Source organism: Callospermophilus lateralis, chromosome 5, assembly GCF_048772815.1.
Source record: "Callospermophilus lateralis isolate mCalLat2 chromosome 5, mCalLat2.hap1, whole genome shotgun sequence".
In the NCBI taxonomy this organism is placed as follows: Eukaryota; Metazoa; Chordata; class Mammalia; order Rodentia; family Sciuridae; genus Callospermophilus; species Callospermophilus lateralis.
The window spans coordinates 119097067-119124445 of record NC_135309.1 but is presented as its reverse complement, the minus strand read 5'-3'; the positions used below and the strand labels follow the sequence as shown (position 1 = coordinate 119124445).

General features: G+C 37.0%; 1 protein-coding gene and 1 non-coding gene across 3 annotated transcripts in view; both read right to left on the bottom strand.

Moving 5' to 3' along the window:
* Elovl7 (ELOVL fatty acid elongase 7) overlaps positions 1-27379 on the bottom strand; it is a 69238-nt gene that overhangs the window by 16939 nt on the left and 24920 nt on the right. Inside the window, exons 2-3 of one of the 2 annotated variants that reach the window (XM_076856121.2) lie at positions 10760-10888; positions 726-916 (exon numbers count right to left, since the gene is read on the bottom strand). In XM_076856121.2, the coding sequence (XP_076712236.2) occupies positions 726-916; positions 10760-10823 (255 nt within the window). In that variant the 5' untranslated portion in view covers positions 10824-10888. The remainder of the gene's footprint in view (positions 1-725; positions 917-10759; positions 10889-27379) is intronic. The other variant, XM_076856122.2, reaches the window with a different exon arrangement.
* On the bottom strand, positions 18823-18883 carry LOC143400560 (U7 small nuclear RNA). The gene has a single exon (XR_013091476.1). It is a non-coding gene; the product is annotated as a U7 small nuclear RNA (small nuclear RNA).

Genomic DNA, 27379 nt, shown 5'->3' with positions numbered 1-27379 from the left:
CAAGGAAGCACTGGAGTAGGAGAAGAAGCAAAGAATCCCAGAGAAGCAGATCTGTGAGGGTGGCTGAGATACTTTTTAAGAGCAGAAGGAAAAGAGAACATCCATGAATATGCTTTTGGTCCTGGAAGATTCCCATCTCCCTTAAGAACAATTCAGGAATAGACTTCCTACTGCTTTTTATGGTTCTGTATTCTCTTTCCCCTCAAAGTTCAACCAAACCCAAATAGTCCACTGTTGTACAGCTCATCAGAGCACACAGAAACCAAGAGTTTTCACCATGATGGTGACAACTCATTTCGGAACAGGATGAACTCTGATATCAGATGGACCTGCATTCAAATATTAGTTTTCCACTCACCAGCTATGTGACTACTTTGAGTAAGTTACATAATTTCTCTAGGCATAAGTTTCTCCAAAGCTAACATTTATGAACTTGTTCAATCTTCTACTAAGGCTAACTGCGTGTAATCCCTGGATTAGGAATTAATTCTTCTCACTACCTGAGAAGTGGAGTACCCTGAGATCCTCTAAAGAGTTTGTTATTTGATGCAGACCTAACCATTTTTTATCAAATACCTGCTATAATGAGTGCAGTTTCTGAATTCCTTAATTATTAAGGGTTGACCTATTTTTTAAAAAATGACATAAACAGAAAGACCCAGGCAAAATTCTTCCATTAGGAATACTGGAAAAAAAAAAAAACAGGGAATACCGAAGACACTTGCCTCATAACACATATACAAAGAAAAGAGTACTATGGAAAAATTGTACGTTATCATCACTTTCTTGAGTTCAAAGGGTTTTCGATTCTCCATGAGCTTTGGTCCCAGAGAAGTGACAAAATAGACATAGAGTCCCAGGATGATGGTTTGTGGCAGAGGCGAGGACATGAGGAGCCAATCTTCAACTCTTGGATCTAAGAGAAAAATAATATGTAAGTGCACACTTGCTTAGCTAAGAGATACGGACAGCAAACAACACTTCCTGAGGTAAGCACCTAGATTGCAATGCTGACAGTGTAGCTTTGGGCAGTGGTCACCAGTAACTTTAGGAAAGGTACTGGGAGATCATCAGAGATGGTGGAACACCCCTGGCCTAGAAACAGTGAGGATGTTACCACCCTTGGATCTCAAGTAGTAAGCAGACCTCAGAAGGACTCATGTGGAGCAACTCTTCTGGGGAGGAACTGTGTTATAGAATGAAAGTCTGTGACCTCCCAAAGTCCATATGTTGAAACCTTAACCCCCAATGGGAGGCTGATGGGCTTTTAGGAGGATGGAATCCTCATGAATGAGTTAGTGCCATTATAAAAGGGACCAGGGATTTCTCTTGCCCTCGTTGTACCATGTAAGGATATAGTGCAAGAAGACAGCAACCTGGAAGGAAGTTCTCACCAGAACCCTACCATGCTGGCAACCTGATCTTGGACTTCTAGCTTTCAGAGCTGTGAGAAATAAATTTTTGTTGTTGGTGACAGACAACAAAGTAGCCTGAACAGACTGACGAGCTATGACCATCAGTTGGGCAGGATCTGGCCTGCCCAAGACAATTCTGCAAGTAAATGGCCAAAGGAATAGACACCTGAAGCCCACCTTCCCTCTCTCTGGTCTCCTGAGGTTCTCCATTGACTGAACCCAATCAGAAACCAGTGCACAAGGGTGTAAGCCCAAGATATAGTCCTACTAGTCTTCCTCCAAGGGCCTAGCACAGGGTTAAAGTAGATCTGGAGGAAAGGTTACCCCATAATGGTCCATCATCCATCTATAACCACTGTTAATATTCAAAAGTTGTTCATCCAGACATTCTTTTATACTTAAAAATGTTTGTGTTTGCTGGCTTCTTAACTTTCTTCTTTCCCTAAGAAAACTGGCATATTTCCATATATTCTGAATCATAGAATCATAGAGTTGAAAGGGACCTTAGCATCATCTAAGTACCTAAAGTGTGAGCTCTGCATGTCCAAAATTTGGGCTAACCAACATGATACTTTGTGTGTGTGTGTGTGTGTGAGTATGTGTGTCCTGGCCTTGCAATCATGTAAAGAGAAATTCACCCAGTCCTTGCGAGTTTCAGGCTGGCAAAGTTGGATTGATTAAAAACTTCAACTCAAGATGAAATGTGATTAGCTCTATAATTTGAAGTGTGATTCAAGTGGAATTTTACTGAATGGCCTCTTGAAGCCAGAGTATATGAATGAAAATAAGTATAGATAAGTTTCTAGTTATATCTGACTCAAAATTGACAAGACTTGGAATTTGAGTACTTGGATGAGCCAGAAAAGAAAAGTGGGTAAATGCAGGCCTTGCTTATTTACATTGCTAATGATGAGGCCAATTACTGACAAACTTTGAGTTACCCCTGAAAGTTTGACTTCCCACCCCAGATTTCTTCAGTAGAGCTCTGTGATTGATGACTCACTGGGACTCACTTTTAGTGCTGGAAAGCTAACTTTTGAGAGTTGGCTGTACATGTAGCTAGTAAGATGATTTATCTTCATTCAAGTGGGCCTCCCTCAAAAATACTGACAGATGTCCCTGTGTCTAAATAAATAAAGCCAAAGAGTCAACATTTAGCTCTGAAATAGACCCTATGATACTTAGGAAATTAATTGATGATTAAAGAAGCCCCCAAAACAGAGGAGGCAGAGACTAGTCAACAAATGTTGATAGGAAATCTAGGATAGGAAAATTAGTTGATAGGAAAAATAAAGAGCAAATGGAGTTTGCTCTTTACTTCATATCCTAAAAAAACATGCCCTTAACTATGTAATGGATGTAAGATATCTAAGGACTCTCCATAAAAGTGGGGAGACTACTGAAATGCTGAGTCAAACAGGCTGCTTGCTGCAGGAGTTTAGTGTCTGTGTTCACTGTGAATGGACAAGGTGGAACAGTGGTATGTAGTATTCTCTAAACTTAATTGGCTATGAGACCCTGTTTTTTAATAGAATACCATTTAACATTGTATTGAACTAATGCTCTGTGCAACACAGTTTGGGAAGTAGAATTTATACATCTATTTGTTGTTTGTTTGTTGAGCCAGTGAAGATTAGGTAGTAATAAGTGAAGATAAATAGGAGCCTACTTTGAGAAGAAAATGTAAAATTTTTTAATTGGTTAAATACAGGGAATGAAACATAGATAGAAGCTAATAAAATATTCAAATTTTTAGAGTTTGGATAAAACTCTAGAACATCATTACACTGAGAACAGAGAATAAGAAGTCAGAATGGTCAGGTCAGAACACTTTATATTAAAGGTGCCTGTAAAACATTTGTATGGAGATTTCCATAAGTAATTGGATATATAAATCTGGAATTAAGAATGAGATCTGAGTCAGAAATAAAGGCTTGGGGGTTACTGCCACATAAATGATGAACAATAAGAGCACTGAGACAGGCTAAAGTCAGAATTCTAAGGTCTTGACATTCACAGGAGGAGAGGTAGAAAAAGACGACTTAGAAGAAGACTGAGAAGCAATGGCTAGAGAGGTAGAAAGTACACCACAAAAGTGAGATCTCCTAAAGCTAATGCAAGAGTGAATTTTTGGAGAGTATTAAATGAGGCAGAGAAAGAAAAAATGTGGACTGAAAAGTGCCACTAGGTCATTGATGCTCTTAGAAAGAATGATTTTAGCAAAGCATCATGCACAGAATAGAAATTCAACACAAGTTTGCTGACACACACTCTCAAAATTATGAAGTTCCAAAATTTTAAAGTTTTTTCCTATGTTATGGTTTGTCATAGTTTTAAATCTGAGAGGAAAAAGTACCATCAGCTATTCGTGTATATGTCACTAAAATTTTCATTGATTCTATTAGTTTTCCTTCCTTATAAAAATAGAAGTTTCCTAGTACTTCTGGTTGCCATGTGCAATTAAGATGGCCATAATAAACTCTGGCTATGGACTTATATGTTACTAGAGAAGTCTCAGTAAATAAAAGCTATACAGAACTGTGGCCAGTGGAGAGAATTAAAACTGGTCAATCTTTGATGGCTTTCTTCTGTCAGTGTGTAACACAAACCTTAAATATGTGAACCTCATAAATCATAATACTATGTCTAGCTTTTATTCCAAATAAAATAAAGACTAATTAAAGCAGTACCAAAACAAGACCTCTGGAAAGATGTTAAAATCACCACCTTGAATGATGAAGAGTACGAATGATTTTTTTCATTTTTTTCCTTTTCTTTATAAACAATTCCAAATGTTTCTCTTAACATGTTTCAACGCATCCCATGTATGGTTAAAAACTAGGTTACTTTTTAAGTGTCAGCAAAAGAACTCCTTAATTAGAGATGTATTTCATTTTATTCTTTCACTGACTCAGCAAAGGGGGGAATCAAATGACATCATCTTTCTGTTCTTCCTCTGACAATAGTAAAAAAGAAAATACGCCAGGAAAAGCTTGCTGGGCTGACTCAGGAAGCAGAATTCCTGTAATTTAACATTTTCAGCACACAACTTGTCTTAAAATCTTGTATGTGACTTTCAAGTTCTAAGGATAAAAAATTATCATGGAAAAATCTGGTTAATTTAATTGGATGCTGTTTTCAAATAATAACATAAAATACCCAGCTTTAAAAACCCTATTTTAGCAGAACTCTAGTGCCATTGGGTCTGTGTTATGACCCTGGCTCTCTCCATGGCCTGCTATGTGACCTTGGGCAATGAACCTGACTTCTATATACTAACTTTTTAAAAAATCTATGCATTGGCATAAAGTAATACATATTTCATGAAGAATTGAATAAATTTTATGCAAAGAAGTCAAGTTCTCAGTAAACTTGCTATTGTTATTACAGCATAGCTCAATTCTGTCAGCACAGCAGAATCACTTCCGGAGCATTTAAGTGTCAGATGACTATATAATATATAAATCCTGGTCCAACTGATTCAGAGTCCTAGAACATGAGGACCAGGTGTCTGAATTTTTAAAAATCTGCCATTAAAAAATAATGGGCAAAGGACTTGAATAGACATTTTTCAAAAAAGACAAACAAAATGGCCAACAGATATATGAAAATAATGCTCAACATCACATCAGGGAACTGTAAATCAAAATAATATCACCTCACACCGATGGGAATGGTTACTATCAGAAAGGCTAAAGACAGCGATTTCTTACCAGGGTGTCAAGAACAGGGAACCTTTGTATGCTCAGGATGGGGAAGTAAAATAGTACAGTCCTTATGGAAAAATATACAGAGGTTCCTCAAAAAAAATTAAAAATAGATATACCATATGGCCTGCCAATCCAATTTCTGGGTATATGTCCAAAGAAAATTAAATTAGTATGTATGTTGAAGATCTATCTGTATTCTTAGGTTTGCTGCAGTATTATTTGCAATAGTCAAGATACAGAATAAACTCAGATGTCCATCAACAGATGAGCAGATAAAGAAAATGTAATTTAACACAAAAATATTATTTAACCTTAAAAAGAAAGAAAAGCCTGTCATTTGCAACCACATGGGTAGTCTAGGAAGACATTTTATGCTTGGTGAAAGAAGTCAGACACAGAAAGATAGATACCATATGATTTCACTTCTTTGTGAAATCTAAAACCCTAGAACTCATAGAAACAGAGTGGAAAGGGCTGGGGTTGTGGCTCAGCAGTAGAGCGCTCGCCTTGCACATGTGAGACCCTGAGTTCGATCCTCAACACCACATAAAAATAAATAAACAAAATAAAGATATTGTGTCCATGTATATTTAAAAAAATATTTAAAAAAGAAAGAAATGGAGTAGAAAGGTAGTTACTAGAGACTGGAGGGAAAATGGAAAGGGGGAGATATTGGTCAAAGGGTTCAAACTTTCAAACAGGAAGAATTTTTTTTTTAATTTGCTGCATAGCACAGTAACTATAGTTAATATTAGTGCATTACGTATTTTAAGAAGGTTAACAGTAATTTTTTTTCTGGTATCAGGAATTTAACTCAGGGGCACTTAACCACTGAACCACATTCCTATCCCTTTTTTATTTTTTATTTTGAGACACAGTCTCACTAAGTTGCTTAGGGCCTCCCTAAGTTCCTGAGGCTGGCTTTGAACTTGCAATTCTCCTGCCTCAGCCTCCCTTGTTGCTAAGATTACAGATGTGCACCACCATGCCCAGCCAGAATAATTTTCAAATGTTCTCACCACCAAAAAAGATCAGACTTTGAAGTGCAATCACTTCAAACTGTGCTAATTACCCCAGTCCAATCATTCCACAATGTATCCACCTACCACAATATCACTTTGTACCCCATTACAATTATAATTTGTCAATATATAATAATTTCTTAAGTTTGTTGAGATGATCATGATGACTGTCAGAGTTAAGAACCAGGGATCTGGTGGGTGACAAAGTCCCCTAAACTCAGTGTTGCAGCATTCCTCACTAGGTGCTGGGCAGTCTTTATGTACATTCCCTGCCTCAATTGAATCTGTGATAGTCATCTTCTGTACAATTGCTAAATTCACTTTCTACAAGTAAAGCTCTGTTAGATTATTCTCTTGCTTAAATTAGCTCTCCCTCATAGAGAAAATAAAATTTAAAGATGTACATAACTCTGACTCTAGTTCAATTTTCCTACCTTGACTTTTAGCAATAGTTACACACCTTTTCAAAAAGGGAGTCTACTTCCCAGAGAGGTTAGTAGAACTCTCCCCATGAGATAGGTACCTACAGGTCAGGCATGGATGACTTGATAGGGGGGTTTTGGAAGCCACTATGCAATAACATTTAAAGTTACTTCTGACTCAATCTATGATCCCACAAATTGCATCAGGTTCAGGGGTGAGTGCTCTCTGGTTTCCCCAGAGACAAAGGCTAATGAGGGAGGGAAGGTTTCATGTATCTCTATTTGGCATTGGAGTTGGTTTAAGTATCATGAATAGAGCCAAAGCAGAGGATGGGAAGACAGTCCATCTGACCACCTATACCCCAGAGACTACCAAAGTTCTGATTTGCCACTAGCTTAATAATCCTTTTCTAAGAGTTCCAGAGAAAGAGGGAGGAAGGGAGAGAGGGAGAGAGAGAGGAGAGAGGAGAGGGGAGGGAATGGAGAAAGCACAATGCTGAATTTATAGAATATTAATGAGCTTTTCCATCATCTAATAAGACAGTGTTCTCTTCTTAAGTAGCATGTACTAGATCAAAGAGTACCCCTTAAAGATTCCAAGCACCAATAAAATAAAGAAGCTGGAAGGAAAAGCAAACATGTACCTCAAGTACTTTCTAAAGCAATCTTACTTGTACTACATCTTTTGCAAAAAAAAAAAAAAAAAGCCAACTAAGTCTGAAAAGCCATTCCTACTATGCAAATACAAAGAAAGCTGCTTTTTAATCATCAAAACCTTTCTCACTTCTATATCTAGGGTACCTCCCAAACAACAATCTAATAATCATTGTAAAATCCTCTTGTAGCTTAAATATTAATTAAGCCACCTTAAATTTTTGTGCTGTGGAATTTTCCACATGAAATAATCAGGCATGACTACCACTTCTCCAGCAATCAGAAAACCAATGAATAGCTGTAAGTTTTCCCAAGGCTACTCAGGATTAGGGCCAATGCCAAGAATATACTTGAAATTCTTGGCCCTTGATCATGGATTCAGACCTTCCTGGGGTAAGCACAGTAAAACTGGGCTAAAAGGCCCAGAAATGATTCCTAATGCCTCTCAGAGATCAATATCACACTAAGAAGAAGAAAAAAACTCTCCTGTTATTCCTGACAGGGTTTTCATAAAGTTGTATATCTCAACATAAAACCTTTTAAGACATGATAGAAAAAAATAAACAAAAATAATTTTAAAAGTGATATGCTATATTAGAAATTAAATGCAATCCTCTGTTATCTGTAACAATTGTTACCACTATTTGTGTTGGGGTACCTCCCAAACAACAAAGTAATTTCTGCATATTATCAAGTAGCTGGTAGGTATTATTCTCATCTTTGTTTAACTCATAAAGCAACTGAGACCCATAGATGACAACAATTTATTCAAGATTACCTAGTTGGTCCACAGTAGCAAAGAACCTTGATTTAGGTCTTCCACATTCCTCATTCCACATCCCATGCCCTCTGTCCTCTTCCCAAGACTTCATATTAGCATAACTTCAGGCAGTGGCTTTCTCTTTGGTCTCCTGGCCTCTCTCTCCTCTCATCTTCCCTGCTCTGTTTGCATTGCTGTTTCTAGGATCCTCCCTACTCTCCATGTTTAAGCACCTCCAGCTCCTTATCAGTCCACTGTCTTATCTAAAAGGCTCAGCTTTTCAATAGAAATATTACTAATAAAAAGCGAAAAGTGAATCCACAGATAAAGATGGAAGTAGAATTCTGAAATAGCTCATACTAAAACATTTTGTACTTCTAGTACCATATAAATATTCACCATCATGTAAGTCCAAATTTGGCTCTTGAGTGAGGATATTGATTATCTGAATCTCTTGAGTTCTTGCTTTTGGAATAGTCTATTTAGCTTCTGAGTTAAAATATTGATTATCTGAACCTCTTGGGTTCCTGCGTTTGAAACAGTGAAAGCAAGATTTGGATCATAAGAAATCTGCTCTTCCAAATATACCAATTCAAAAATTGTACCCAAATTCACTTGGTTTTCCAAGTATGAATAGTGAGAGTTCAGTTATCAATGTATATCTCTACCTCAAAAACAACTAAAATTTTAGCATTTAAGTTAAATATTGAGTTTATGAGAAATTATAAACCTTCAGAGAAAGCTGACCTGTCAAGAATCTATAAGTTTTCTGTGTCACTGTGTAAGTTGAAAAACTCAGGAAAAAAAGGAAACAGTCATTCTCTATCCCCTACTAGAGAAGAACTTACTTATGGGATACTAAAAAGATCCTTGGCATTCTTTGGGGGCAAAGTTGTTGGGATCTACTTTAGTGAAAGAAAATTGGTCTTTAGCAGTCTACTAAGAAAGATGTCAACCATGAAACAGTATATCTTTGCTAAAATCATTGCAAACTGAGATATAATTTAACTGTGTTAGATGCTAAGAGGTGGCACTTTTTTCCCTCCTGAATGGTGGACATGTGATTTCTGGTTGATAAGAAAAACCAAGTGGTTCTTAAAGTGATTCTGGTGGTAAGTATGTGCAACTGTCACTCAGAAATAGATGTTATATACCAGAATACTAATCAAAAAAGAAAACACAGGTTCTAGTCTTCTCTTTTTCTTTTTAAATACTGTTTAGTTGTCAATGGATTTTAATTTATTTATATGCAGTGCTGAGAATCGAACCCAGTGCCTCACACATGCTAGGCAAGCACTCTGCCACTGAGCTACAACTCCAGCCCTAGTCTTTTCTACAATCAACTAAACATGACCTTATACAGGTCATATCACTGGGTCTCAATTTCTACTCTAACATGAGACATTCGCTTCAATTATATATAAGATTCATGTAATCACTAATATGCTCTGATTACTTGCCTATTTAAAAATTTTCCTTTATTCTAATTTAAAGCACTGGTTAATAGTTATAAAAAACAACATGTACTGTTGTAGTTTAAAAAAACACAGACATAGGCTGGGGTTGTAGCTCAGTGGTTGAGCGTGGTTTGCCATGCATGCGTGAGGCACTAGGTTCGATCCTCAGCACCACATAAAAATAAATAAAACAAAGATATTGAGTCCATCTACAACTAAAAAAATTTTAAAAACACATAGATAAGTAAATAAAAATCAGGCTATGTGTATAGCACAATGGTATACAGAGCACAGGCTATGTGCAAGATCCTGGGGTTTAATTCCCAGCACCCAAAAATAAAAGAAAATAACCCATAATTCCACCCCAGAAATAACTATTTACCTTACTAAAAAGATACATGTGGTACCTTGTACCATGCTTTCAGTTAACATGTTTTAAACTTCTTGGTATGACATTAAATGTTCTTCTAAAACATCAATTTTTTTTTTTAGTTGTTGATGGACTTTTATTTTTTTTTAATTTATTTATATGCGCTAAAATTGAACCCAGTGCCTCACACATGTTAGGCAAGTGCTATGCCACTGAGCCACAACCCCAACCCTTGATTTTTTTTTTTTTTAATCAGCAAGGGGAGAAGGCAGACACCCTAGAGACACTTAGGGGTGTTCCAAGCAAATGCCTCATGCTCTGATATCCATCTCAGGGCTGCGGCTCTTCCATTCATGAATCACCATGTACAGTGCTGCTATTGGCAATAACTGCAACTTCTCTGAGAATCAGAGGACAGAATCAAGCCAAAGAACACTGTCCCTCTAAAACTACTTTCAATGGCTACTAAGTTGGAATGTTCTATCATTTATTAGCCAATTCCTTTCACTGAATATATTTAGGATATTTTCACTCTTATAAACACTGTAATGAATATCTGTGTAGCTCCATCTCTATATATATCTGTAATGAAACCATTGACACTTCCTCACTTACTCTTGGTTGACTACTAATAAGAAATTGCAAAGTCTCTCATTCTGTTGAAATCCTATCAATATGAGAATCTCTTTTACTGGGGGGCAGTGGGTTACCGGTGATGGAACCCAAGGGGCACTTAACCATTGAGCCACACCTCTAGCCTTTCCTTTTCATTTTTTATTTTGAGACAGGGTCTCATAAGTTGCTTAGGGTCTCACTAAGTTGCTGAGGCTGGCTTTGAACTTGCAATCCTCCTGCCTCAGCTTCCTGAGCTGCTGGGATTACGAGTATGAGCCAAGAATCTGACATAAAAAGGAAGGATAAGACTTGATTGGGAAATTTGATTACTCACCAGCATCTTTGATAAAATTATCATAAAAACGCACGGTCCTCGATGTAAGATCACTGAAGGCCATTTTCCACAAGATTTACTGGCTCTTTTAATGGATTCTTCAGAAAAAAAAAAAAACAAGTTGATGATCTATAAATGAAATAAAGATAAGCTTTTAGTAATACAATATTAAAAATGCTAAAAATTTAATAGGAAAACCTGGCAGAGCAACAAAGTTCTACTGAGGGTAAATGCATTAGTGAACCATATTAAGCCCTGATGCCGTTGCAAACATTACAGATGTCCCCTTCTTCTAGGGCCACTGCTAACTTCACTGAAAAAAAGGCTGACAATCTATGTACAAAATACAAAAGAAGTAAATGATTCCCAGAACTTTTATAGGCACAACATAGGTCAGGAGCAGACAGCACCTATGATAGCGAAGCTGAAGTAAAAATCCAGGAGAACAAAGTCAAGACGATACACAAACTTTCAGAGAAGGTACAATAATCCTAGACTTTCAGCTCATCAGCCCCAATAAGATCTTCTATGTGCAAGTTTTTATAATTTAAGTGGAATAGAGGCCGAAAGAGGGAGGAAAAGACCTTTAAGAGTCAAGAGGAAGCTGTTTCATTTATCTGGACAGGCAGACAAAGAAAACTGGAAAAAAAATCTTCAGAAAAAAGCAACTATCAGTGAGGAGAAACTAAGACTACTGTGCTGTATAATAAAGGGTATTATAAATCTTCAATAATTAAAATAGTGCAGCATTGGCACATGAAAAGACAAACTAATGGAACAGAATAGAACATTCAGAAATATACCAAATACATTTGGGGATTTAAAACTACATTCCAGTAATTCTAAGACATATGCTTTCCCACATCTCTGAAATCAGGGTACACCTTACCAATGGATGGTGTGTCATAAAATTAATGGTGTGTTTTATTTAAAGCCATATGGCAGAAAGATGAAAATTCCTACAGCAGGATGGTAGAAGTAGTTGCAAACAATGTAAATGTACTTATGGCCACCAAACTTCACATTTTACAATGGTTTAAATGATACATTTTATATTATGTATATTTTTTCTAAGAAAACTAAGACTTTATTCTAAAGAAAGTCATTTTATTTACATAAAGATAAATAAATAAGACATAGTATATGATAAAGGTGGCATCTGAAATCAATGGGCACCGAATTACTAGCAGTTACTTAATAAATGATAGGGTACAACTGGATAGCCATCTTAAAAAAGAGAGCTGAATTCAAACATTGTATTATAAGCCAAGATAAACTCTAAATAGATCAAATATTTAGCTAAGAAAAACAGAACCATGAAAGCACTAGATGACAACATCTAAGAAAACATTTATAACTTTGGCATGAGAAAGACCTTTCTATGACTCGAAACTCAGAAGACAAAAAGAGAAGGCTAACAAATTAACTACATGAAAATCAAGAAGAAACACAGATGGTGTCGTAAGGACAGAGCTCTGAAGAAGCGTGGAGAGTTCAAACAACAACAAAAAATAAATAAATATAAAACAAGGCAGCTGATGCTGGCTCCTGAGAAAGGGGCAGAGACCAGCAGCATCAAACCAGGGTAATGGGTGGTAAAGTCCTTCTCCTGCGTATGTGTTTGTGTCTGTGTGTCTGAGGGGGAGATTACTGAAAACAGTCACTCTGGGTTTTGACTCTGGGGAACTGAAGTCAGATGGGAGTCTCAGCTCCTACTGTCATAGGGAGGGAAAACCTCTGAGATAAGAATTCCAAGATTTATAGGGAAATTCCCACCGAGATATTAATCAGTGTGGTTCCTGTATTCTTGCTGGAACTGGTTTCTCCATCCCACCCCACCCTCTCTATTTAAACAGAAACAAAGCCTCAAAGAAGTCCTGGAGCATGCTAGACAGAAATATCTGGATAAGTGAGTATGTTCCTTTCCAATGATTTAGTAAGGTCAGAAACTCTGAAATATTAAAATGTGAGGGAGGACTACAAAGTGATAACCAGTTTAAAGCAGGATTTTTCTATCTTGACAGTATTGACATTTGGGCCAGATAATTCTTACTTGTGGGGACTTGTCCTAAGCATTGTACAATGTTTGAAACCAACCCTAGCTTCTGTGCACAAGACAGATGCCGGGAACCCATCCTCCCCAGGGGAGACAACCAATAATGTCTCCAAAAATTGTCAAGTCAAAAGTCCTCTGGAGGGCAAAACTGTCCAAGGTTGTACATCACCGATTTAAAGTAATTTAGCAACATGTATTCATCCAAATAACAGTATTTGCCTTAAAGTAGTCACTTTGGCAAATGTAGACTCATTTTAGAGATGCTGTTGTTCAAAACAATTTTTGAGCTTTTCTTTATAAATTAACTTCAGAGTTTTCATCATTTTTTAAAATGGTCTTATGGGAGAAAAACCTTTGCCTACTACTTCCAAAAAGCAAATTCATAACTACAAGTTAAGAATGGTTTTGAGGGGCTGGGATGTGGCTCAAGCGGTAGCGTGCTCGCCTGGCATGCGTGCGGCCGGGGTTCGATCCTCAGCACCACGTACAAAGATGTTGTGTCCGCTGAAAACTAAAAAATAAATATTAAAATTCTTTCTCTCTCTCTTTCTTAAAAAAAAAAAAAAAAAAAAAAAGAATGGTTTTGAGGAGCTGGAGTTGTGGCTCAGTGGTAGAGCTCTTCCCTGGCCTGTATGAGGCACTGGGCTCAATCATCAGGACCATATAAAAAAATAAACAAAGTTATATTATGTTCATTTACAGTTAAAACAAAAACAAAAAAGAATGGTTTTGAGGTAAATGTATCAAGTTGAGTCACACTTTATCAGTGGTATCAGGGGTAAAGAAGAAGCAGGCTTAATGATAAAATAATTTACTACTGACATTTTCAGCTTATGGTTTATAAGATAAGACCAACTCCAACAAACAAAGCCAGAAATGTTTTGGGTTATGACAATATTAGTGAAATAAATGTATAGTTTCCTGAGGTAGCTATTTTTAAGGTACCACTCATTTAGATATATATTTATTTCAGCAAAATAATATAAATTATTTTTTCTTCCTCATCCATTGCAAATCCCCAATTAAAAGCAAGTGAATTTAGAATGTGAAACAGACCAGTGAAAATCATTTCAAATAACAAACGTTCAAATTTGTTAATAATTACTATATATGTACATGTGTGCTGTAATATATATATATATATATATATATATATATATATATATATATATATATATATAAACACATACACATATACACACTCATTACAGAAGCAAAAATGTGTGTACACCACACCTACCACAAAGGAGTTTGCATTTTGTTCTGACAGTTCATATTAACTTACATTTCTCCTTGGTAATTCCTTTATTGTCCTCCCTTCTTGCCATTTCTCTCAATTTAACCTTGGTTATGCACATTGCCAATAGGGGTCAGGCCTTGTTGCCAGGGTAGAGCTGGGATAGGCTGAGAGGGCCTAGGCAGGCACAGAGTTTCTTCTGCTCCAGTGTGGTGCCAGAGCAGCAGAAAGACTTCTTAGTACCCTCATTCAACATGGAAGTATTGCAGAAGAGCCGTAGAGAATGAAGGAGTCACATGAGTACAAACAACATGTATCTCTTCAGACAAGTGGCCAAAGACCTGATGGGACTCTGGATATTCAAAGGATGGCAATGTAGCAGAAATATCAAAGAACACGATAGGGGGTAGGGTAGGGGGCTAAAATGTTCCTCTTTGCAATGACCTTGATACTACATAAGCTCCTTGTAACTTGCTAAGGAATGGGGGGAGATACTCTCTATCACCCCCCAAAATAAAAGTTATGTTCTTATATCAGACAAAGTAGACTTAAAGTCAAAAACTGTTGCAAGAGACAAGTCATACTGTGATGAGAAATGGAACAAGTAATCAAGAGACTATAATAATTATAAATATGTATGCACCTAACATCAGAGCACCTAAGTTATTAAATATATTAAATCAAATATTACAGATATGAAGAGAGAAATAGGCTGTAATACTATTGAAATTAATAAGGAAACATAGGACATAAAGTATGCTTTAGAACAAATGGACTTAACAGACATATATAGAACATTCTATTCAACAATAGCAGAATACACATTCTATTCAAGTGCACACAGAACACTCTCCATCATACACCATATGGACCACAACATAAGTCTTTAAGAAATTTAAGAAGACTGCTAGACACAGTCGTGCCCTCCTGTAATCCCAGTTACTCAAGAGGCTAAGGCAGGAGGATCACAAGTTAGAGGTCAGCCTCAGCAATTTAGCATGATCCTAAGAAACCCTTTCTTAAAATAAAACAATAAAAAGATCTGGAGATATGGCTCACTGGTAAAGCACTCATGGGTTCAAACCTCAGTACCAAACCCAAACACACACACACACACACACACACACATACACACACACATCAAAAAAAAAAAAAAAAAAAAAGAAAAGAAAGAAAGAAAGAAAGAAAAAAAAAGAAAGGAACAAAGAAATTTAAGAAGACTGAAATCACAACCACAATGGTATGAATGTACAAATCAGTAACAGGAGGGGAAATGGAAAATTCACAAATATGTAGAAAGTAAACAATGTGCTCCTGGACAATGAACAGGTCAAAGAAGAAACCAAAAGGAAAATTTTAAAATATCTTAAGACAAAGGATGTTGGAAACAAAACTCACCAAAACATATAGAATGTAGCAGTTCTAAGAGGTAAGCTTATAGCACTAAATGCCTATATTAGAAAAGAAGAGGAGTTCAAATTTTAAAAACCCTAACATTACACCTCAAGGAATGAGAAAAAGAAACTAGCCCAAAGCCAGCAGAAGCAGATTACAGTAGAAATAAATGAATACTAGAACAACAATAAAATTAAGTAACTAAAAACATAAGGATTGGTTTTATGAAAGGAAAAAATTGAAAAGAATCTTTAACCAGAGTAAGAAAAAGACAACTCAAATAAACATGAAAAATGAAAAAGGAGCTATTACAACAGACACCAGAGAAATACAAAGGGGTCATGTCAGTACAGATTTTTTCTGTTTTCTGTATTTCTTATATAAGTCAGTGGTTCCCAAATCTGGTTGAAAATCAGAATCACTGGATTTGGATTCAGTTAGCGTTTGGGGGAGTTCGGATGATGGGCTAGGTTTGGGAACCTCTGCTTAACACTGCATAAACCATTCTTAGTCAGGATGACACCCACAGCATGTGGAACCAGTACAAAATACATGACAGAGATTTCAGCACATTTAGGTCACCTGGAAAGAGTAAGGCATTTGGATCTAGAAGGGCAGGAAGAGGAGGTGTAGTTGATACTGGAAAAGATTAATTTGATGATTCAAAGGAACTTGCTGTGAAATCTGGGAGCAGATCTCTGAGTCAGCACCAACTTCCAGGATGTGAGGAAAATAACCTCCCTTTTGGGAAGAGTGAAATAAGCTTGAAGTAAGAGAAAACAATGTTCTGACTTGTGTGTGTGTGTGTTGTCTTTTTTTAAAGGAAAAAGACAATGACAGACATTCCAAATATCACATTCTCACACACCTTCCTCCAGAGCAGTGAAAGGGTATTTTCTGTGTTTCTTTTTAGGAACTCAAAGCCCTTCTCCATTCTCCCCAGAAGGTCCTTAAATGGCCCTTCCCAGAAAGGCACCACATGCCAACATCTAAACCAGGCACTGAAAAGGATGGGGGCTGTAGTGGTGTCTTTGTTAATCAGTGTTATATATACCCCCCAACCCCTGCACCCACCCACTCTCACTTTCCCAAGTCACGTGGAGAAGCACATGGCCTCAGGGAGGATGGAGGATCCTGAAAGTAGGGAAAGTGGTTCGTTTACAAGGAAGGAGGGCATTAGACTCGAAACAATGTTGGAAGAGGTGCCTTTTGCAGTATGATGAAGCTCTGACAGCCTGGGCCCATCCAGATGCTTGCTACCTTTCCTGTCAGTAAGTGCTCAGGATAAACAAATCTTGATTTTTGTTTAAACAAAGTATGATTAACAAGTTAATAAGCATGCACTGCAGCACCTATAAGACTTCTAAGTGATTTTTAAATATCTGCTTTATAGAATGATCTTGTCCCATAGCCTGTTTAACATAGATACCACAGTATGAATCTAGGAACCCAGAAAACATAGGATTGGACTACCATTTGTAATTGTCATTATACTATTTCCACAAACTTATGTTGTTCTGTCTGGTATACAGCCTACTGAAATAATGTGGATGTTTCCCAACCCCCATAACAATGTCATAGGAGCATATGTTAACACATTTGTTATATGAATATCCTCAAGCCTGTCTTTCAATCAGGTTTTACAAGCTGTCATTTCCATGTGAAGCAGGACCCCAAAACAAGGATCTTTATCATCCCTTCCATTCCTTACTACTCCATTATTTCACCTCAATTTTACAGTCTCATTTTCCCTTATTAAAAATTAGATGCCTCTAGTGCTGGGGTTGTAGCACAGTGGCTGAGCGCTTGCCTACCATGCATGAGGCACTGGGTGCAATCCGCAGCACCACATAAAACTAAATAAATTAAATAAAGAATAAGATACTTCTGAAAAAGATAACATGTACATGACCCACCAGACTAATTCAGATTGCATTTCTATTTGGCTTAAACTCCGTGGGACAATCTTGTGTCTGAGCAATGATGCAGACCAATTTTAGTTATGATGTTCACTTAACTTCCTCAGTATGTTAACATGACAACTTGTTAGAAATTAAGCCAATGGTATTAGTAATAGGCCCCAGTAGGAAATGCAATTTATGTGAAAACTTTAGCACAGTGCAAAACATTGCTCCAAGAGTTGTGCTTCTCATTACTCTTTGTTGTTGTTGTTATTATTATTATTATTATTATTATTATTATTATTATTAATATGGGCTCTCCCTCTGTTGCCCAGGGTGGACTCAAATGCATGATTCTCCTGTTTCAGCCTCCCAACAGGCTTGGATTATAGGCAGAGCAATCAGTATCCTTCCCAAGTCTCTGGTCCCAATACAGCATTCTATAATTGGAGAGAAAAGGCAAACTTAGAGAAGAATCAGAGAATCTTTAGGGTAAATAAAGGACCTGCTCAAATCACTGGCCAATTTAAGTTCAGAGCTAGGTAGTGGGGAAGAACAGGATAAAAATGAGACTCTACCCTTGGGCAGCCTCAATTTGTGAAAAAAAAAATGTTAGAAAATTGGACAAGAAAGTCTGAGAGGAGAAAGGCATTCTACAAACCGTGCCTACTGGGGACCCATGGTACTCATTCTGTCAGAAGAAATGGTGAGTACCTCAAAGGCAGTTTAATTCTTATTTGTAATCTAAGTCCTAATACATTGCCTTGAATTAAACACATGCTTAATAAAAATCTGCTGGATGAATTTTAAAATGTTGTAAACTCCAAAAAACGTGAATAAGGTAAGGGGCCCAGACCAAATGCTCCATTCCTTAGGCCTTCTTCTCTACTTTATTGAAATAAATGCAGAATACTCCCATTTGTTTTCTCTTTAAACAAAAAGAAATGTTTGAGGGCTGGGATCACAGCTCAGTGGTAGAGAACTTGTCTGGAATGTATGAGATATCGGGTTCGATCCTCAGCACCGCATAAAAATAAATAAATAAAAGAAAGGTATTGTGTCCATCTACAATTAAAAAAAAAGAAAAAGAAATAAAGAGACTTTTGAGCATCAATTACTGTGCACAGAAGTGCTGAGCAGGATGCAATATTGTTTTTTAAATATGGTTCCTAAATTCAATCTGGCAGGGAAGAGATACTTACTCATAAATCTATGATGCAAAGCAAAATGCAGGGTAAAGCAAGCAGTTCACATAGAATAGGAAAGCCTTAAGCGTCACATCTGGCACATGTAACCCAGAAAAAAAGGCATATTGGAGGAGAGAATATTTGAGCTAAGCCTTCAGACAGGGATTTCAACAGACAAAAATGTGCATACCTGGAAGAGAGGAGAGGCATACAACACAAGCAGAGAGAGCTCCAGTGGAAAAATTAATTCATTTACTCAAACAATATTCTTTTTTTTTTCCCCTGTAAGGGGACCTTTGAGCAAGTCAGAAAGCCTGCTAGACAAATTCTAAAAGAGTTGTAATGCTTTCAATCAATACTCTTAACTGTCTGTTATAGCCAAGCACTGTTTAGGGTGTCAATGATATAGTGGAAAACAAAACAAAAATCCTGTCTTCATAAAATTATGGAAAAGCTCCAGTTGTGTTTCTAGAATATGTGTTTATCCATCTTGGTAATATATAACACTAAGGAGGGGAAAAATAGATCAAGACAGAAAAGACAGATCTGGGAGTGGTACTTGATTATGGAAGAATCAAAAGCCAAGCAGGCTAAAGAATTTTTTAAGACTTATTTCTGTTGACAGTGAAGTGTCATTACAGGTTTTACAACTGGGGAATGTCTTCATCAAAGTGGTGCTTTGGAAAGATTAACTGGGTGGTGGGATCCAGGGTTGGGTGTCATGAGGGTGTGGTTTAGAAGCAGAGCCAACAGCTGTGCGGTGTTGCATCCTATTGGGAAAGACATATAAGCATCACTTCCTCTGAAACGCCATCCCTGAGCAAGCAGTTCAGGAACAGGTGTCCCACTAAGGGATCCTTGACATAATCTCTCATCTATGAGAGCACATACTGTGTAGTATTGCAAATGTCTGCTTATGAATCCTTTATCTTCTCTACTCATCAAGAGGGAAGAGATTGAGCCTCAGTGTCTTTGTAATCCAGTGCCTAAACTAGTGCCTGGTATGTAGCAAGAAATATTTGTAGCATGCATGAATAACCAGGAGTTATAAACTGTTGTGTCCCCTTAAAATCTACATGTTGAAGCACTAACTTCTGTTACCTCAGAATGTGATCTTGAGACAGAGGGTTTTCATAGAAGTAAACACTTAAAATGAGGTCATTAGGGTGGGTCCTAATCCAATATAATTGGTGTCTTTATACAAAGGGAAAATCTAGACACAGATAAGCACACAGGCAGAATGTAAGGTGAACATGAGGATGGCAGTCTATAAGCCAAGATGAAGGGACTGGAACAGCTCCTATCCTCATACTTCCAAATGAACAAACCCTACTAACTCCTTGATTTCAGACTTCTAAACTCCAGAGCTATGAGATAATATATTTCTGTTGTTTAATCCACCCAATTTCTGGCACTAGGAGACTACTCTACCAAGTGAAAATGCTCATTCAACTTAAAGAAATTTCCAAAATCAGAGCCCAGGTTGAAGGCCATGGCGAACTATAAAGACAGGTAATAATTAACATGGAGCAGTGTAAATCTTTGTGATAAATAACATACGAGGAGACACAGCAAAGGGCAGTACTTGAAGGAACACCCACATTTAGGAAACAGAGCTGCCTTGTAGTGGCTCCAAATATTGGAAAAAGAAAAATAACTGGGAAAAAAACCATAAAACTTCACAGAAACAACCAAATATGGAAATGCCAAACACCGATGTTCTAAATTTCAATAGTTTGTGACCCAGGAGAGGCTTTGAAGCAGAGTGGCATCCACAACATGGGCTCTTCCCCTAGATGAACTAGTGATGGCAAAAGAGCCTGAGAATTCTTACAGATATCTCCAAATCTGAAGAGAAGCAAATAGACTATCTTTTTCTTCTCAGGCTGGCAAATGGATTAACAAGAGAGGCTGTGATGATGAAAGTACCTTAGGTGTCCCCTTGGGAATGGAGATCTTGGTGTTGGTATTTAACAATACTTAATAGTGGGAATTATCAGACATGGTGGGGCAGGCCTGTAGTCCCAGTGACTTGGGAGACTGAGGCAGGAAGATCACTTGAGCTCAGGAGTTCAAGGCTAGTCTGAGCAACAGAGTAAGCTCTACCTCTAATTTTAAAAAGTGATTTTTAAAACATACAATATATTCTTGAGCTAGCTTACTGGTAGAGTGGTTGCTAAGCATGCACAAGGTTTTGGGTTCAATCCCCAGCACCAAAAAAAAAAAAAAAAAAAAAGAGGAGGGGGATAAATAGTAAACAGATACAACCTGTATTAACTGAACTCTCCTTTCCTTCATTCTCTACAACCTTCAGGGTCTAAAGATGACCTTATGTGAGTATTTCTTATACACAGGGATTTAGTTCTGACCTAAATCCATCAATACAACTAACTATCCACTAAGGCCTTAACCTCACCAAAAATGTTCCAAGTACATAATTACCTAATTCCCAAACACAAAGTTAGTTTATTAAGTTGTAACTCTTCTTGGATAAATACCAGAAAGAGAATAATTTCATCATTAAATATAATAAGATTAATTCTAAAACTTAATGTACATTAGACTTTCCTGAGATAGAGGGGAAAATGAGTATAAACTGAAATTCCCAGCCCTCAAGTCATAGCTCAGTAAGAAAAATAAAGTGGGGTAAGAAAAAAATACTGTGGCAACAGGACAACAAATCACCCATATTAGCACAAGTAAGTGGGTAGTCTGACAAGAGGTGCCCAAATATTCCCAAGGTGAAAAAAAAAGACAGAAAAGAAAGATTCAAAAACTTTACAAATAGATTCTAGGGGAAAAGTAAACCAAGAAAGGCACTTAACAAAGAACACAAGCAAGAAAGAAATGTAACTGGTAACTAAAGCAATAAAAGGAAATTCTCCACGACTGCTTTGAAAACATGTACTCATAAGATGATTTTTTAAAATAAAATGGAATGGTAGAACTGTAGAACAAGTGAAATAGATTGAAGATCAAAGTGTCCTTATTGTACCACAAATAAATTAGAAGCATTCAGAAACAGGGTATTCATAGGTAAACAGTGATTTCCTGAAATAGAAGAAAGATTGAAATAGTCAAATGAAAAATGACAGAGAGTAAAAGAATGCAGAAAATCTACTAGGGAGCATGATCCAATATAAAGATAATTGGTATTTCTAAAGTACAGAATTCAACAAAAGAAAAAATTAAAATACCCTAGATTTTGTTCAGTTGTGATAGTAGAAGTTCTGAAAGATTTAGACCCAACATTCAACTCAACTGACTTGTGGGCTCATTATTCTTCTATACTGCCTATTATTCAAGACATTTATTTACAGGAATAAAGAGAAAGGAGAGGGCAGAGGGAAAGAATTATTTCATAGATTAAACACCCTGAATACATTTGTAGGACTAAGAAAAGGTGCTGGTGGAAAGAAAAAGCCGAAATTGCATGTGTGTGTGTGTGTATAGATGCCTAAGGTAAGAGCTTTGCTTTCATGGAACAAAATAGAAAAACAAATAAGAACAAAATAGAAAAACAAATAAGCCATAACACTGAGAGAAGTTCCCCTGGCCACAACTGCAATGCAGGCAAGAGAAACTACTTCAACTTCTGTACTCAACCTGATCAGGTGGGTTTCTGAAATTTCTAAAATTTCAGTTGTTTGGAAATTTAGAGCATTTCATGTAACAAAAGTTTAACAGGCATTTCATTTTCTATACAAGTCACAAACACTGATTCACTTATCCCACAATGTGGGCTGGAGCTCTGGTCTGGAGAAGTAAACATTCAACACAACTGAAGTCAGGAGACCACCTTTCCAAGGGTCTCAGGGTCACCTCAGTCCAGTATATCTTATATCCAGAGATCTCATTTTTGCCCTACATCCACCAATATAATCAACACCAAGGCCTCAACCCTACCAAAAATGTTCCAAGTACACTGTTGCCTAACTTTCTCAACCCAACAAAGCAGCTTATGAAATTCTATCTTGCATTGGCTAGATACGAGAAAGAAATTAATTTCATCATTAGGATAGAATAAGAGAGTAATTCTAAAAGTTAATGTATACTAGACTTTCCTACAGGACTTGACAAAAGGCCTATTTCCAGGGAAATCCTCCTTATGGGCAATCTCATTCAGGTAGTCCTCCAACCACACTTTGGAACACATTTTGTTTAGGGAGGGTTGATGTTGTTTTTAAGATGATGCTTAACAGAAATGACTGTTTTAGGTAATTAATAGAATGAAATAAAGCATTTCTTGTATTACAAAGGTCAATAATGGAGAGTGGGGAGAAGAACTACAGATGCAGATTGGCCCAGACTTGGGTAGTAATCCTAGGATCCTGTCTCTGCTATGTGTTAACACACTCCTTTATTTCCCACTCATGAGTGAGGACCCTGACATTGAAGTCCCATGGTGAAGGGGAAGGAAGATGGTGAGATCGTTCACTTATTAAAGGCTTTTCATATGGCTTTTTCTATGCCTACTGCTTAGCTTTTACCTACTGCTTACCTAGACTTTTGCTAAGAGAGCTTCTGATGCAGTATTCATGACATTTGAGACCTTCTTCTTTCCAATACTGATAATTAGTTCATTATCTATATGTGTAATTATACAGCTAAATCAATTACAGGGTTATGCAAACATGCAATCCTATAGTGCATTATATGGAACCAGTACTGATATTCCACTCTTGTGCCCTCTTGGACAGCCAGGTCAGTTTTTCAGGGCTGGCACCCAATCTGATCAGTTGCTCATCCTTGCCACACAAGTTTTTAAATATGTTGGTTTCCACTCCTGCATGGCCCTCTGTATTTGGTAGCCACAATAGTACATTTCATTTGTGGACATCTCTTACCTCACCTAAAATTCTGCAAGTTCTTATGAGGTAGGGTGGAAATGTGTAAGTTTGTATCTTATATGATACTGGCCTAGGGGAAGTTAGTCAGATAATAAATATCTATGGTATTAATCTATCAATAAAAGAAATTATCCCAGATAATAATTTTTTCGCTTCACTTGCTAGCAGGAAGATTCAATGTTCTTGGTTTCAAAGTTAAGTTAGAAGCCTATAAATAAGGCATATTTATCTATAAATAGCTCACATGACAAGGTCAACTTCTCAACTTTTTGCTGTTTAATTATGTTCTATTTGTGTTCTTGCCCTTTACTAAGCTGTACTTGATCCTCTCAAAAGATTTCATTTAATGAGATTTGATTCTCAAAAACTTGAGGAATGTGTTTTCATTAAGGTCACTTGTACCTTTTTTTTTTAACTTTAGGAGTAAGATTACTTGCAGTTTACTCATCTGAGTTATGAATCAGAAACTGAGAAACTGGGGCCACCTAACTCCTACAAAGGCCTACAATCTTCGCTTTGCTTTAGGCTTCATTGCCCAGTCTGGCTTCAATGTTGAGATTTACTTGCAAAAATGCAAAAAGATACTGAAATTTCATATTGTTACAAACAGAATTGTGCAGCAATATGCTCCTCGTTATTGCTAATTTAAATTCTGTGAAAATTTCATGATAATTCATAATTAGTTTAAGTGCATGTTCTTTCACCCTTTGTTTACTGTGTATTACTAATTAGACCAAACATAAATCCAGATTATATCTTAAAGTGTTTTATTTAGTTTAGTTTAGTTTATTTACTTTGTGGTACTGGGGATTGAACTGAGGGGCATTCCACCACTGATCTACATCTCCAGCCCTTTTTAATGTTTTAAATTTTGAGACAGGACTAGCTAAGCTGCCTACGCTGGCCTTGAACTTGTGTTCCTTCCTGCCATGGCCTCTAGAATAGCTGGGATGACAGGTATGCACTATTGTGCCCAGCTATGTCTAAAAAAATTTAAAGTGAACTAAATGCTATTAAAATTTTTTGGCATAAATTACAAACTCTCCAGAGTAATTAAAGCCTAATAGCATATTTTCAGAATAGCTTACCAGAGGAGATACTATCACCTAACAAATTTCCAAATGTCTGATATCCACATAGTTAAAGATACAGGATAAAAACACTAATCTTTTGTTATCTAGAACTTTTTTCTTTTAGAGTTTCTCATTCAGATAGTCAATCATTATATAAAAATGCAGTCTGACCACTAAGTCACACCATTTAAACTACAAAAGGTTTTACCTTTACTCTCACTTTTACCCCACAGATGACAAGAGCAATATTTATTGGATTTCTTCAAATTTGTCATCTGAAGTGTAGAATTTGTGATTCCAAATAAAATGTAGGATTATAACCCTAAATCAAACTTACATGAGGTATGTTGACCTTCTATTTCTCATCTAACATCACTTACAGAACTCTTAGATGGTTTTCAGGTTATACCAATGCAAGTTCTTTCAGTAACCCTCTGAAATTCCTTCCCCAAGTCATGACAGCTATACTACCTTTACTAGAAATCCAGCACTGCTCTATTTTCTTTTTTTTTTTTAATTTTTTTTTTTGAGAGAGAATTTTTTAATATTTATTTTTTAGTTCTCGCCGGACACAACATCTTTGTTTGTATGTGGTGCTGAGGATCGAACCCGGGCCGCACGCACACCAGGCGACCGCGCTACCGCTTGAGCCACATCCCCAGCCCCTCTATTTTCTACTAAGAGTAATTTTCTATTTATCTTGTCTTAATCTTAATGTATAACAAGTCCTAGAAAAAGAAAAAAGAGAGAGAAATATATAAATAATAAAATCTTGAGGGGAAAGGAAAATATACAAAGTAATACAGGGATCCTTGCTGATACATTTGATAATAGAGAACCAAACTTACTGTTCAATATGTATTTAATTTTCATCAGAAAATGTATGTTGGAATAAGAAAGCATTCAACTGGTTATGACCTATGTTGTTAAATCAGTGACCATAGTGACAGCTCCTCTCCAAATCAGATCAGATAAGCTGCTAAACTTAATTAGAAAAAAAAACAAAGAAAGAATAGGCAGATGGTAATGAAATAAGGGCGAGGGATTGTTCTTAGGCAGATCTGGTATTTGGGATTCAGCACAGAGAGGACTCTAGACCACAGCACCTCTAAGGGATGCAGATGGAAGGTGTGAATGTCCTCAGATAACCATCTTGCTTGATTAAAGGTATCTCTCTCACTGTAGCTCTATGCAAAGGTTAGGGACCTCCCTCTTTCTAATCCCAAAGGCTTCTCTCCTGAGTTCTTGATTTTCCTGCAGCCCCACATTGCTGACCTCTACTTCCTTCCTCAACCTCTGGTCTTAGCTTTCAGAACATAGCACTCTTCTGAGTGGCCTCATGCCCTTCCATCCTTCAGTCCTTCCTGGGCTGTTGGCTGCTGCTTTTTTTTTTTTTTTTTTTTTTTTTTTTTTTTAATTCTTGCACTGGCAGGGAGGGTCTCCTTTGGATTCTTGGGACTTTTTCCCCTCTTTATCTACTCATTTCTAATACTACAGTAATGACCCCCAATCTACACTCTAAGCCACAACCTTTTACTCATGCTGGAGTCCAGTATTTTCAACTGTCAATAAACATCATAATTTGGACATTCCACGGTCACAGGAAACTGTACTAATTCCCAAAGGAGCTCATCTTGCCCAACTTCTGTCTTTAACCAGTGGGCCTCTTTCACTGCCATTTCTACAGGTCTTAATGCCTTCACTTTTTTTTTTTTTTTTTTTTTGGATCCAAAGCACTGTACTCTTCCATCTCCAGCCTGAGTGCTCATGCTTAGATGGAAACTTTCCCCTCCATCCTCACAACCAACAGCCACGACCACACTCCATACCTATGCTACAGCCACTTGGCCTTGATTATGTATATATAATAATAAATAAATATATATATAATCAATTTGTGATTCCAAGCAAAATGTAGGATTATAACCTAAATCAAGCTTACATGAGGTATGTTGACCTTTGATTTGATATAAATCAAATTGATTATATATATATAATCTCCCTTAAATTTATGCTTAGGGCTAATCTCATAACAAGAAAAAAAAATCATAAAATACTACTTTCATCATCTTTTCTCCCATCTCAAGAACCAACAATAGCCCCCTATTAGAAATCTCATCAAGTCCTGAGTTCTTGCCTCTGTTATCTGACTCCACTCTTCCCATTCAATTTACTTCCCATCACTCTCTAAATTCTTTCCCTCCTTCAGTAAGCTATTTCTCACCTCCCCCTTGTTCTCCCTTCCAACCTCAAATGCCACCAATGGTTTTGTTCCCATCACATTTTTGCTATCAACAGAAATAGGGCTTTGGGGGACTCCAGGCTATAGATTCTGTTACAGTATCTGACAATTTGTAAAAAGGAGAAGTGGCAGCTAAACCCAGACAGGCAGGTAGATCGGGGCTGAGTAATGAAGGTCCCAGGGCAAGTATGTCTCAGCCTTTTCTCCAAGCTGCTTAGCTCTCAGGTAAAAACACTGAAACAATCATGAAATTACAAAAATGCACAAATAAGTAAAACAAGATATTAAGGCCTCCCTTGTGACCGCTATGTATAAGATTTGTAAGAACAAACACTTCCTGCCATGGGAATGTTGCCACTGTGTGCCACAGATGAAAGCAGTTCCTCTGCTTTCATAAATTATCCAAGAAGTTCAAAGGCAAGACGACAGGAACAAGCTCAGCTAAATAAGTCTCTGTCAAGTCAGAAAACTGTTTCTCCATAGCCCAAATCCACCTGTGTCAACCTAGAATCCTCATTACTGGGGATTTATGCAATTAAAACATTGTCTTGATTAAAGTTTTTTAAGTTGGTGGTTAGGAAAAGAGTAAAATTTTAATAATGAGTTACTAGAAATGACCAAATCTATGAAAGAGGTCAGTCAAAGCTTAAGAAGAAATCAGACAGCAGCCGTAGAACCA